The sequence below is a fragment of the Rhinopithecus roxellana genome, chromosome 4 (genome assembly GCF_007565055.1).
Source record: "Rhinopithecus roxellana isolate Shanxi Qingling chromosome 4, ASM756505v1, whole genome shotgun sequence".
Classification (NCBI taxonomy): domain Eukaryota; kingdom Metazoa; phylum Chordata; class Mammalia; order Primates; family Cercopithecidae; genus Rhinopithecus; species Rhinopithecus roxellana.
The window spans coordinates 29,675,795-29,690,073 of NC_044552.1; the positions used below are offsets into that span (position 1 = coordinate 29,675,795).

General features: G+C 39.1%; 1 protein-coding gene across 5 annotated transcripts in view; it reads left to right on the forward strand.

Annotated features, from left to right (window-relative positions):
- MAPK14 (mitogen-activated protein kinase 14) overlaps positions 1-14,279 on the forward strand; it is an 85,971-nt gene that overhangs the window by 34,151 nt on the left and 37,541 nt on the right. For all 5 annotated transcript variants that reach the window (XM_010389673.2, XM_010389674.2, XM_010389677.2 and 2 more), the window contains 3 exons: positions 12,239-12,350; positions 13,049-13,078; positions 13,409-13,456. In XM_010389673.2, coding sequence (XP_010387975.1) covers positions 12,239-12,350; positions 13,049-13,078; positions 13,409-13,456 — 190 coding nt within the window. The remainder of the gene's footprint in view (positions 1-12,238; positions 12,351-13,048; positions 13,079-13,408; positions 13,457-14,279) is intronic.

Genomic DNA, 14,279 nt, shown 5'->3' on the forward strand with positions numbered 1-14,279 from the left:
TTCATTCATTCATTCATTCAACCATTCATTCATTTATTAATTCATTCAACAAATACTATGGCTGATGAGCAGGAATCTGTTTTTTCTACTTAACTCTAGCTGGATTCTGTTCTTTATAAACAATAATTGAGTTTACCTCTTGGAAGCAAATCTCATTACTACTTGTTGAATACCTACTACTGAGTGCAGAACACTGAGCAGAGTGTTGGCACAGGCTCAGAATAATCAGAAACAGTCACCCTTCCTTTTGATGAAAGTGTCTGGTTGCGGGAAACAAATTCAAAGCAGTTTTGTATCCAAGCTACCAATTGGCTATGTGACCTTGGACAAGTCACTTTACCATTGTAGGCCCGGTCATTTCCCTGTAAAATGATGAGAATTGAGGTCGTTGACCTCTGAGGTGTTTCAAATTACAGAAATTCTCTGAAAATAGAATGAATTTGTTTCCCCTTAGAAAAATATTCCATTGTTTACTTTTTTTGTGACGTTCATATCACGGAAAAAATCACTGTAGTTCAGGACAATAGTTATTTCAGTGTTTTCTTTTTTTTTTGAGACAGGGTCTTGCCCTGTTGTCACCCGGGTTGGAGTGCAGTGGCGAGATCTCGACTCACTGCCACTTCTGCCTCCCAGACTCATGCAATCCTCCCATCTCAGTACCCCAAGTAGCTGGGACTATAGGCGTTGGCCACCATGTCCAGCTAATTTTTGTATTTTTGGTAGAGATGGGGTTTCGCTATGTTGCCTAGGCTGGTCTCGAACTCCTGAGCTCAGGTGATTGCCCTCTTAGGCCACTCAAAGTGCTGGGATTCCAGACATGAGCCACCACTCCTGGCGGTTTCAGTATTTTCTAAAGTTATTTGGGGTCACACAAATAACATAAATGAGGTTCAGTGTTACACAATTGGGAGTGGTGGGGTCTGTGGCAAAATACATCTGCACCTCCTAAAAGTATTCAAATTCACATTCAAACAAAACAAGTAAACAAAAACCTACACTTCTGGCCAAACCAGACATAATTTAGGCTAGAGTGGTTCTACAAGCTGCCTGTTTAGAGCAGGCTATAATTTGAACACAAATTTTTAAATGCTAATGAGCAAAATCTCTAGTTACTTTCAGATTTACAGTTGATTTTTTTCTTTTCTTTCCTTTTCTTTTTTTTTTTTTGAGGCAGTCTCTCTCTGTCACCCAGGCTGGAGTGCAGTGGCACAATCTTAGCTCGCTGCAACCTCTGCCTCCCAGGTTCAAGTGATTCTCCTACCTCAGCCTCACAAGTAGCTGGGATTACAGGTACACACCACCACGCCTAGCTAATTTTTGTATTTTTAGTAGAGATGAAATTTCACCGTAATGGCCAGACTGGTCATGAACTCTTGACCTCAAGTGATCTGCCCACCTCAGCCTCCCAAAATGCTGGGATTATAGGTGTGAGCCACCGCGCCTGGCCTACAGTTGACTTTTAATCATGTGGTACATGTGTTTGTGCCTTTATGTTTCGGTTAGCACTTTTAATTTATATACAGCCATGCATCAGTTAATGACTGGGATGTGTTCTGAGGAATATGTCATTAGGTGATTTTGTCATTGTGCAGACATCATGGAGTGTACTTCCACAAACCTAGATGGTATAATCTGCACACCTAGTCTATATGGTTTATCTTGTTGCTCCTACGCTACAAACCTGCACAGCATGTTACTGTACTGGATGCCATAGGTAACTGTAACAAGATGCTATGTATTTATGTATCTAAACATAACTAAGCATAGAAAACATACAGTAAAAATACAGTACTATAGGCCAGGCTTAGTGGCTCACTCCTGTAATCCCAGCACTTTGGGAAGCCAAGGTGGGCACATCACTTGAGCTCAAGAGCTGGAGACCAGCCTGAGCAACATAGGGAAACCCCTTCTCTACAAAAAAATTTAAAAAATTAACCGAGCATGGTGGTGCATGCCTGTAGTCCAGCTACTGGGTAGTCTGAGGTGGGAGGATCACTTAAGCCCAGAGGCGGCGGTTTTATTGAACTATGATTGCACCACTGCATTCCATCCTGGGTGACAGAGTAATATACGTGGTCCACTGTTGACTGAAACATTGTTTTGTGGTACATGACTACTTCAGATTTTTGCTATGTTTTAAATTTTAATTCTTACAAATGAAGACTATACCTTTGAGAAAGGAACAATAGGTAGTGCATTTTGAACATTAGGGACAATATACAGTTACTGAATCTAACAGATGGAGATTATTTTTGGAAAATGTGTAGTGCTAAAAGATGGATATACTGAGTTGCTCTTGACCGCCATAGGATGTGGTTGTACAGATGGCAACATTTTGTAAAGATACAGTACATCTAGATCTCTTAAATGATTGGAAATCATTTGGGCCTCTCTGTTGGCTTCTTGATAGTAATGTTTGGCAAGCGACTACATGCATATATATTCCTGTGTATGCAGCAAATGTTACCAGTAGAAATGCAAAAATCTTAAATAGCCAATATTTGAACCTAACACCAGAGCAAGCTGTAATTTAGTATTATTACAGTATTGCCTTTTCTGTGTGTGTGTGTGTGTGTGTGTGTGTGTGTGTGTGTTCCTTTTGTAGGTGGGTCTACAGGCTCACACCACTAGACTCAGCTATTTTTATTTTTTTGTAAACATGTTGCCTTGGTTGTTCTTGAACTCCTTGACTCAACCAGTCCTCCCACCTTGGTCTTCCAAAATGCTGGGATTACAGATATAAGCCACCATGCCCCCGCCTTTTCTTAACTGTAGTGGTTCTTTGCACAAGCATAGTAGGCAGTGAAGAATTTTTTAATTCCTCCTGGGAACTATTTCCTCAAATTTCATGGAAACTGAATTGTCATAAGTGGAAATTAGTCTTCTGATACTTTTTCCTTTATTTTACAAGTTCCCATCCCAGTTTTCTTACACTGAATTCCTTATCTCTGCTTCATTCTTCAAGAGGGAAATGGAAGTGGGGTTTTGGATTCTACCGTGGTAGAGCAGAAGACCTACAACAAGGCTAATCAGCAGCCCTTGTTTTAGTGAAAACCAATGAGGAGAGATCACTTCTTCCACCTACTGACAATGATTGCTCAACTAATACGTTTAGCTTTTTATTTCAATGTAAAAGTTGCTGAAAACACTGAATTGGTAAAGGAAATTTCTAGATTTACATTTTAACCTGATGATGTTCAGTAAATATTTGAATACCTTATGCTAGGCACAGTAATAGTCTCTGAGGAATACAGCAATAAATAAGAGTTGAGGCTCTTAACGGGAGAGAAGAACAGTGTAAACGATCAAACAAAATACCATATGGTAAGATCTAAAATGTCCTACATGAGTTGGTCTCCTGTGTACTCTCTAATCTAACCTTACCTAGTCCTCTTTCCACTCTGTCTCCACCCCAGTCACTCTGGCCTCTTGTTCTTTGGTTGAGTACAGACAACCACATTTGCAATAAGACCTTTGCACCAGTTTCTGTTATTGCCATGAAACTGTTTCCCCACATACCTACATGACTGTCTCCTTTCCTTCAGGACTCTACCCAAGGGTCTTCTCATTAGAAGTTCTACTTTTGTTACCACTCTAACTGAAATAGTACCCCTGCTGTCACTGTTTACCCCTTACCCTGCTTTGTTCTTAGCAAATTTTGTTATTGTCTGTCTTCTCCCTCTGTTTGTAAGTTCTGTTGGAGCATGGAGTTTGTTTTCGTCATTGCTGAATCATTAGCACTTAGAACAGTAACATGCACTCTATTGTTTGTTAAACAGGTGAACACAAGAATTGCCATTATAGGGCAGGCATAGAGTGCTAAAGGACTGCATAGTATGGCCACCTAAGCCAGACATGGAGTGTCTTCAGGAAAGCCTCTGCAAAAAAGACGTATACATAGAGGGCTTAAGGGATGAAGGAGAGTTGGAAAGGTGGGGAAAGTGCAAGTTCATCCAGGGCTAAAGGGCTAAGAGAGGGAGCTGAGGGCAGAAGAGGTGTGTGTGTGTGTGTGTGTGTGTGTGTGTGTGTGTGTGTGTGTGTGTTTGTGTTTGGTGGGAGTAGAGGTGTATATGGCAAAAGATGAAGCTGGAATGGGGAGGGACTAGATCTTTGGGGCTTTATAAGCTAAGCCTCATTGAGGTGGTTGCTTTAGAGAAGAGATCAAAGGGTACTGGGAACTGGAAATGGGATTGGAAAAAGGATGAAAGGTTTTATTTTTATGTGGGATGACATAGTTACAACTCTCTCCCCCTGCCTCCCCACACAAACACATTCCATAGTGTGTGATAAAAAGATATCATTTTACCAGAGGCAGTTTTCTTCTGGATCCTTAACACATTAGGAAATATTTTGGATGAGCATACTAGTTGAAAATCTGAAATGGATTTAAGACTTTTCTGGGAACTAAAATTTTTGTAATGATGCTTCTCGTTGTGAATATGTGACTTGCATTTCTTTTGGTTTGACTTCTTGCCAACATTACAACTATGTCCTTTCTTTAAAAACAGAGTCTTATGCTTGTGAGTGAAACTGACAAAACGTGGGTGAGCAATTCTGTAACACCAGCTTTCTTTTTTTCAGTAACATCTTGTAGGGTACAAAGGGCTTTCACATAATCTCATTTGACACAACAACCCTGTGAAATAGATGATATTATCTCTTAATTTTCAGATGAGGGAACTGAGGTTGAGAGAGATGAACTTAATTGTATAATATCACATACAAAATTGCATCTCTCCCTGGTCTTTTGGCTCTAAACCTATTTCTCATCACATTTTTCTGATCTAAGGCTATGATTATTATTTGAAAGTCTGCTCCCCCTTATTGAGTAAATACTGTGTTAAGTTCTATGTAAGATGCTGAAACTAAGGGCCTGTCTCATTTTCCAATTGCTATGATCTTATTAAAGAAATGAGGCATTTCTTATTAAGAAATGCTTACCTAAAATAACTGAAGGGGTGAGTCAAATCTGTAATGTCTAGACAACTTACAGGGTGCTGCATGAACTCAGAATATTAGAGAAGCTTAGTGGAGAAAAGCCTCTAAAGAAAGTAATAACTGTCTGAAGAAGCAAACAGGGATAGGATGTGGAAGCTGAAATTTATTCCAGACGGAGAATGAAGGAAATATGTAAAGTATACAGAAAAGAGATTTGTATGGAATGGAGAGTATTAAATGAAAGTAACTATTGATTCTTCTTTTGTACTTGGATGAAAATTGTGCATTAATGAATTCTGGGTGTGTGTGTGCGCATATGTGTATGTTTAGGGTTATTCCTAATTTAGCTAATAAACATGATCTTTTTGGAAATAATGCCAAAAGAAATACCTAGCCCGGTTGCTTGGACTTATAGGTTATTTCCTAATTTAGCTACTAAACGTGGTATTTTTGGAAATAATGCTGAAAGAAATACCTAGCCTAGTTGCTTGAAACTAGGCTAAGTGCTCAAGTTAGTGAACACAGGAAGAGAAGTGGTCTAGGAAAAAGATTAATGAGTTAACTATTAACATTTGTGTTTACAATTTATTTTTTTTATCAGAGATGTCTGCTGAAATGGAGATGGTGGGTGGTGAAACTCCTTGTAGATGTTTTTACAAACTCACGTTGGAAATCTAAATAAGTTACATATCTCTTAAGAAAATATCATTCAGTTTTTGCTTGACATGATCAGTAAGATGCCACTTTTTTCTCAGATTAGCTAGTTTTAAAAGGTAAAGAAGCTTCAAGGCCTAGCTTAGAGTTTGAGTCCTTCAGCAATCTCTCTCTAATTCACTCCTTCCTAAGTCTGCGCTGGGACCCTCTCCTGTGTGTTCTCCAGCACCATATGTCCTTTTATTATGATTATGTATTCATATATGCCTTCCTTTCATCTAAATGCCTTTCCCACTGCTGCATCCCCAGGGCCCAGAAATACATATTTGTTGATGGATGGAGTGACAGAATGAATGAATGACTGCGCTGTCACTGTTTATAACTGGTTGAGGATTTGGTTGTCTGAAAGCATGCTCAGTGCTCTCTCCTTTGACTAGCTTTTTTGTTTTCATCCTGTAATGTAGACTGTATGTTAAAATATTGAGTCTAGTTTCATTGATGCAGGTAATGTAGAGGGCATCTTTTAGTAATCTTTGCTTCAAGTGAGAATAATTTGTTGTGAAATAAGCCCACTAAGCTGCCTACTTGGCTGCTGAATGGTTCTTTTACCCCTAAATTAGAACAGTCTGGTCTGCTTAACAGATAAGACCTTTGGCACACATATTTCAATAAAATGAGCCCTTGTCTTGTCTTACTAGTAGTGCTGTATGAGTTGTCCTGAGTCGTTCAGTGGTAATTGAGTGCCTACTATCTATCCGACACTGTTCTTGGTACTTTAGATACTACAGGGAACAAAAAATAACTCTGCCCTCCATGAGCATTGTACAAGTAGATAACAATAAACAACAGTGAGCATATAATAAAGGAAATTACATAGTCTGTTAGCAGACAATAATGCTATAACTAAAAAGAAAAGGTAGAACAGGAAAGGGGAATTAGGAGTACAAGGATGGGGGGAAGATGGAATTTTAAATGGAGTAAGGATAGGCCTTATTGAGATGAATTTTGAGCAAAAATGTGAAGAAGCAGAGTAATTAGACCTGGGGATATCTAGGGAAAGAGCATTCCAGGCAGAAGAGGCAGTCAGTGCTAAGGTCCTGAGGCAGACTGCATGATATATTGGAACTGGAGCAAGGAGGCCAATGTGGAGCTAAGAGCAAGGGAGAGAGATGTAGACTATGAAATAATGAGAGACATAATTGGGGGCAGTGTACTGGATTAGGTAGGGCTTTCTCTGCCATTGAAAGGAATTTTGTGTTTTACTCTCAGTAAAATAGGGAGCCTTTTGAGGAAAGGAATGCCCTGATCTGATTTTTATTTCTAAAGAATCACTCTTCCCCTGTGTTGAGAATAGACTGCAGTAAGTCCCAGGGATCACTAGGTGAGTTGCAGAAGGTTGTGCTTACAAATTGTCAATCCCTGTGATTGTTGTAAGCACTCTGTTTAAATATGGAATAATTTTTTTTTTTTCCTTTTGATAATTTCTTTGAATAGGACTGATAGTGGTAAGAGATGCCAGTCTATAGATACAGATATAGAAGAGTTTTTCCTACAAAGGTTCTTTCTTTTTTGTTGTTTTTATTTTATTTTTTTTTGAGACAGAGTCTCACTCTGTCACCCAGGCTGGAGTGAAGTGGCATGATCTCAGCTCACTGCAAGCTCCACCTCCCGGGTTCACACCATTCTCCTGCCTCAGCCTCCCGAGTAGCTAGGACTACAGGCGCCTGCCACCACGCCTGTCTAATTTTTTTGTATTTTTAGTAGAGACAGGGTTTCACCTTGTTAGCCAGGATGGTCTCAATCTCCTGACCTTGTGATCTGCCCGCCTTAGCCTCCCAAAGTGCTGAGATTACAGGCGTGAGCCACCACGCCCGGCCTCTACATAGGTTCTTTCTGATTGTTCTGTGCTTTAAAAAGTGGGGAGTGGGGAGAAAGAGGGCAGGGATGGTGGTACTGGTCTTAACAATTGGATATTATCCAAGAAGTATAAATGAAGCTGTAGAATGGGGTGCTGTCTAGAGTACTGAAAAGCATTTATGACAGAGTTCTTCCTTCTTGCTGTCACAGTACATTTTACTCACAGGAGTCACTTTGAGAAATGTGATTTGTGATCTCTATACTTTGATTAAATTTAAAGAAGACCGACTTCACAAGGAAAGTGAAAAACAAGATTTGTATCAGTCCATGAAGTTCTGTTTTCAGCTTTTAGCCTAATAAAGTCCAACTTACTTAATTCCTTTGTAAAGATGTGAGAACTAGATAGCTTTCCAACCATACTCAAGTCTGACCTTCCTTAATTTACTTTAGGTGTTATATACATTGACAATATTAGGCATGTCTTTTTTTTTTTTTTTTTTTTTTTTTTTTGAGACGGAGTCTCGCTCTGTCGCCCAGGCTGGAGTGCAGTGGCCAGATCTCAGCTCACTGCAAGCTCCGCCTCCCGGGTTTACGCCATTCTCCTGCCTCAGCCTCCCCAGTAGCTGGGACTATAGGCGCCCGCCACCTCGCCCGGCTAGTTTTTTGTATTTTTTTAGTAGAGACGGGGTTTCACCATGTTAGCCAGGATGGTCTCGATCTCCTGACCTCGTGATCCGCCCGCCTCGGCCTCCCAAAGTGCTGGGATTACAGGCTTGAGCCACCGCGCCCGGCCTAGGCATGTCTTTAAAACATAATTGACTATGCTTTCCAGAAACAAATACTGTAGAAATTATGTGACTCTCCATTAATGCCTCTTTTGGAATGTACTTACTTAAAATGTGCTCATCTATATTCCTTGCCCCCCATCCTGTTCATTATTTTTAGAAGTTGGTGCGTCTTCCATAAACAGTCAGCAACTTTGTATGATGCTCGCTTTTGTCCTCTGTTGCAAGACTTATTTTGAAAATCTTTCTATATGGGAGTTAGAATGTAACAGTTGGTGGTCATGGATTGGTCTTTGGGCCTCCTGGAAACAAGTATAGTGATTATGTAAGTTCCTGTAAGACACTTCTGCCATAAATAATGCCTTTCAGTTTATTTCATTGTAGCTTAGTAGTAATGCTTGGTAGTTATTACTATATAGAGTGTTTAATCTTACAAACTTACATAATGTTTTGGCAGTCTCACCCTTGCTCTAAATTTTGGTGATAAAATGGATGTGGTCCCTGAGGGGGAAAGGGTTTGAGAGAAATTACATCATGGTAAAATGTTCTAAGTAAAAGCACACTGTCTCTCTCTCAGGCCATGCAGTCAGTGGTCCTCTGGCTGCCTAAGATTTCTTAAGTCACTGATAACCATTTAAGCACAATAGTTGTACTTGAAGTTGCTATGATTTCATGAGTAATTGTGCCTAACCTTTGTGAACTAGCTCAGGCATATTAGCTAGGACTTTTAGGTTTTATTTAAAGATAAGTTATGTTTGTCCCTTCTCCATAAAATTATTTAGAAAAGTTGAAAGAATAACCCTCTTATTTTCCAATGTCAAAAAATATAATTATGTGCAAAGTAGTCTTATAAGACTGAAATTGGATTCTGTCTTCCTCAGCTTATGCATCAATTTAGGGTTAAAAAATAAGTAACTGTGATTAGGACAGAATATTGCTATGTTCTTGCCAGCCTTCTTTATTAGTTAAGATTAACTTTGATAGTAAATACAGTATTGAGAATTATTAAGGAAATTATTCAGACATATTGCTTCACTAGTTATTATGACCTTTTTAAAAAGGTCATTCCCTTGATGTACATTTTGTATCAGCTGAAAGAATTGTTGGTAGAATATGTGCTGTGATTAAGATCATGGTCTGTGGGGTCAGTTAGTTTTAGATTCAACTCCTGACATTACGACTCTTTTTGACCTTCAGTAGATGGCTTATCCTTGTTCTGTCTCTGTTTCCTTGTCAGTGAAATGGGAACACTAACTCTGTGAGACATTATCTCACAGAGTTATTGGGAGGCGTATATGAGACATGGACATAATAAACTGCTTACTGCAGTGCTGGGCACAGAATAAGTGCTAGTTAGTATCTTTGGTTATGTTATGTTGAGATTGGAACATTTCTTTTTTTTTTTTTTTTTTTTTTTTTGAGGCGGAGTCTCGCTATGTGGCCCGGACTACAGTGCAGTGGCTGGATCTCAGCTCACTGCAAGCTTCGCCTCCCGGGTTCACGCCATTCTCCTGCCTCAGCCTCCCGAGGAGCTGGGACCACAGGCGCCGCCACCTCGCCCGGCTAGTTTTTGTATTTTTAGTAGAGACGGGGTTTCACGGTGTTAGCCAGGATGGTCTCGATCTCCTGACCTCATGATCCGCCCGTCTCGGCCTCCCAAAGTGCTGGGATTACAGGCTTGAGCCACCGCGCCCGGCGAGATTGGAACATTTCTTAAAACGTTTCAATCTCATTTACTTATTAAATTACATTTAGAGTCTACTCTTTCCTCAAGGCAATATAAACATGTAAGTTTTAAAAATATGAAATGCTAAAATCTTAAGTTTACAACTAGATTAGGTCCTGTTGATCTCCATGAAATTGAGAACTAACCATGGCAGCCCTACAGGGAAATTATGATAGAGAAAAAAAATTCCATTCCTCTTGGAGTTGTGTGTGTAGGTATATGGAGAGGTCACACACACACGTTTATTCTTATAATACATTAATAATAGATCTAAATTACTGACCTGCTTTATTCCCTCCAAAATTCATAAAAAATGAAAATAGAAATGAAATGAAATCAGCATTCTTTATAGCTCAGGTGATATATATTATTACCCAACCTTAGGAATAGGAATGAATCTTAGACAGTAAATAAAACTTACACATATTTTTAAAAATTCAGTCTCTTAGCTGGGCACAGTAGCTCACGCCTCTAATCCCAGCACTTTGGGAGGCTGTGGTGGGTGGATCACTTGAGGTCAGGAGTTCGAGACCAGCCTGGCCAACATGGTGAAACCCTGCCTCTACTAAAAATACAAAAAAATTAGCCACTCACAGTGGTGCGTACCTGTAATCCCAGCTGCTCGGGAGGCTGAGGCATGAGAATCGCTTGATCCTGGGAGGTGGAGATTGCAGTGAGCCGAGATTGTGCCACTGCACTCCAGCCTGGGCGACAGAGCAAGACTCTGTCTCAGGAAAAAAAAAAAAATTCAGCCTTTTTAGTACCGATCTACTTTTTATGTTTCCATAACTGCGTAATACAGTAATGAGTGGCTTAAGACATTGTGTCTAGAATGTGTGGTGAACCTGTTAGACTTGAATGTAATCATTCCCTAATCTTATCACATAAAGATGGGATTAATAATCAGCACCACACCTGTGAGGAGAAATTCTGGAATGCCTCATCTTGCCTCCAGATAAAACATGTTCCTCCTTCTTTTAAGGTAAATGCAGGAATATTGTCAATGAACAAAATCCTTTCACTAGTCGTTCCTGAAAAAAAAATATAGTTTGAAAATCAAAAAATACTCCTATTTTAGAACCTATAACATGGAAGGCTTATAATAAGGTGAAAATGTACTGGTGGATTTAAAACTACAAGATACTTAATTATAGCCATGCACTAAGTTATACTGTATATTTGTCATGCAAGAATAATATTTTTAAGAAAACTGATACTGACACATGTATCTTTCTAATCCCTACCTTTGCTTTTTTATTTTTTTATTTATTTTTTATTTTTTGTAGAGATGGGGTTTCCCTATGTTGCCCAGGCTGATCTCAAACTCCTGCCTCAGCCTCCCAGAGTGTTAAGATTATAGGTGTGAGCCACAAAGCTTGGCCTGTTTTCTTTTCTCTTGAAATAACCTGAAAAAAGATATGTCAAGTAGGAATAAGTATGTAAATGTTTAGAATAGATGGCAGGTAGTTAAAGTTAGAATAGTAATGTTGGGAGGCTGAATTGGGAGGATCACCTGAGACCAAGAGTTAAGAGCCCAGCCTGAGCAACATAGTGAGACCCCATCTCTACAGAAAAATTTCAAAAAATTAGCTGTACGTGGTGGTGCACACCTTTAGTCCTAGCTACTCAGGAGGCTGAAGTAGGAGGATTGCTTGAGCCCAGGAATTTGAGGTTGCAGTGAGTTACTATGATTTGCTCTACTGCATGACAGAGCATGACCCTGTCTCTAAAAAAAGAAAAATAAAAGAATAGCGATGTTGAAAATGAGGTAATGAGGTGCCCCTTCCCCCAAAAAACGAGTAGTTTTTAACTTTTAGCTGTCATCGTGGTACAGCTACCATTTTAAGGGAAGGGTGGCCTTCCTTTAAAAACTTAGAAAAGTCGGGCCGGGTGCAGTAGCTCATGCCTGTAATCCCAGCACTTTGGGAGGCTGAGGTGGGTGGATCATGAGGTCAGGAGATCGAGATCATCTTGGCCAACACAGTGAAACCTTGTCTCCACTAAAAATACAAAAATTAGCTGGGCGTGTTGGCGGGCACCTGGAGTTCCAGCTACTCGGGAGGCTGAGGCAGGAGAATTGCTTGAACCTGGGATGGAGGTGGAGTGCAGTGAGCCGAGATTGCACCATTGCACTCCAGTCTAGCAACAGAGTGAGACTCCGTCTCAAAAAAAAAACAAAAACAAAAACAAAAAAAACAGAAAACTTATAAAAGTCTTGTGAAGATAAGAGCTTTCTTAGGGGTTCTAGATTGTTATGTAACTTTTCACTAATTTCTAGGTATCTGGTGACCCATCTCATGGGGGCAGATCTGAACAACATTGTGAAATGTCAGAAGCTTACAGATGACCATGTTCAGTTCCTTATCTACCAAATTCTCCGAGGTCTAAAGGTACAGATAATATAAGTAATAATTTTTAAAAATGAATTCTGCCTTTCTCCCCTCCTTTTAGGGCTTAAACAAGTAAACACCTTTTCTTACGGAAAATTCAAACACATACAATCACAAGTAAAGGTCATAGTACAATAAACTACCATGTTCACTCAGTGACAACAGTTACCGACATATGGCCAATCATGCTTCTTTTGTATTTCCCAAGCCCTGGATTATTTTAAAGCAAGTCTAGACATTATATGATACCACCCATAGATACTTCAGTATGCACATCTGAAAGATGAGGACTCTTCATTCTTACATCTAAACAATAATTTATTGATGTGATCTAATATCTGGTCAGTCTAATGTTGAGATTTTCAAAAAATCCTCAAGAAAGACTAATTTATTTGTTGGAGGGGCAGGTAAACAGTGTTTTAAAATCAAACCGTCTTTGATATTTAGCTGCTTTGAGTCCTTATTGAGCTCCAGAGTGCCAACCAGAAAATAGATAAAAAGCTCAACTGAGTGGAGTCAATGGCTGTGGAAATTATAGTTATGGTAAATGTATACAATACTGAGAGTTACTTACGCTGATTTCTAATCTTACTGTTAACACTAGCAGTTCTTACTGATTCATGAAAATGTGCAGCAAATGTGTTATATAATGTGACAATAGAAGGTTGGAGGTAACTGACTTTTTTTCTTTTTTGCAGTATATACATTCAGCTGACATCATTCACAGGGTGTGTATTATGACTGATTACATTGTTTTGGGGAAGTGGGGTGAGAGTGGAAGAATGGCATTTAGCCAAGATCCTAATCTAAACTTATTTTAGCCATTGAAATGTTGATTGATTGCAACTTTACTCTAGGTTTAGGCTGATTAAAGAAAGAAGTTGTGTAGTTTTGTTCTATGTAAAGCTAACTTGGACTAGATATTGACTGTAGGATGGAGATTGTGTTTTGATAGCTGGATGAAGTCTTTTATGTCTGGATCCTCATTATTACGTGTAGGGGGAAAATTGATCATGCATCATGAAGTTGATCCTGTCTTCCTTGTATTTGCTTCCTAGGACCTAAAACCTAGTAATCTAGCTGTGAATGAAGACTGTGAGCTGAAGGTAAAATGAAGAGACAGTATTCATTGTTTGCTTTACTTTGAGATTGTATGTTTGACTAAGCAGGCAAACTTTTCATAGGGAGTAGATTTATGAGCCATGACTATCCGAAATTCATATTATTTTTATTACCAGACTTTGAAATTTAAACCATTTCTGAGTAAGCTAAGTGACACTGAAAGTGGCATCACTTGTTTTTATTTTAACATAAAGTTAAATTATAAATTTAATATATTCATAATAAAGGAAGATAATAGTCAAATATCAAGTAAGCGATCTCAAAGAAGTGATAACTAGATTAAATACATTTCTAAGAGGAGAAATGACAGAAACCCACTCACTCGAAATAATTCAAATAAAAGATAAGTGAATTAATTATTTCTAAAGAGCAAGCAGCTCTAGAACTTGTTTTGTTCTATTTCTTTTTTTTTAACTTAAAAAAAAATAATTTCCATACATTAGAACGCACCATTTTCATTTTGGCAAAATTATGTATCCACTTAACTATCACATTTATGATAAAGAACATTTCTTTTTTTTTCTTTTTTTTTTTTGAGATGCAGTCTTGCTCTGTTGCGGTCTAGAGTGTAGTGGTGCGATCTTGGCACACTGCACCCTCTGCCTCCTGGGTTCAAACAATTCTCCTGCCTCAGCCTCCTGAGTAGTTGGGATTACAGGTGCATGCCATCACGCCTGGCTAATTTTTGTATTTTTAGTGGAGATGGGATTTCACCATGTTGGCTAGGATGGTGGGGATTACAGGTGCATGCCATCACACCTGGCTAATTTTTGTATTTTTAGTGGAGATGGGATTTCACTATGTTGG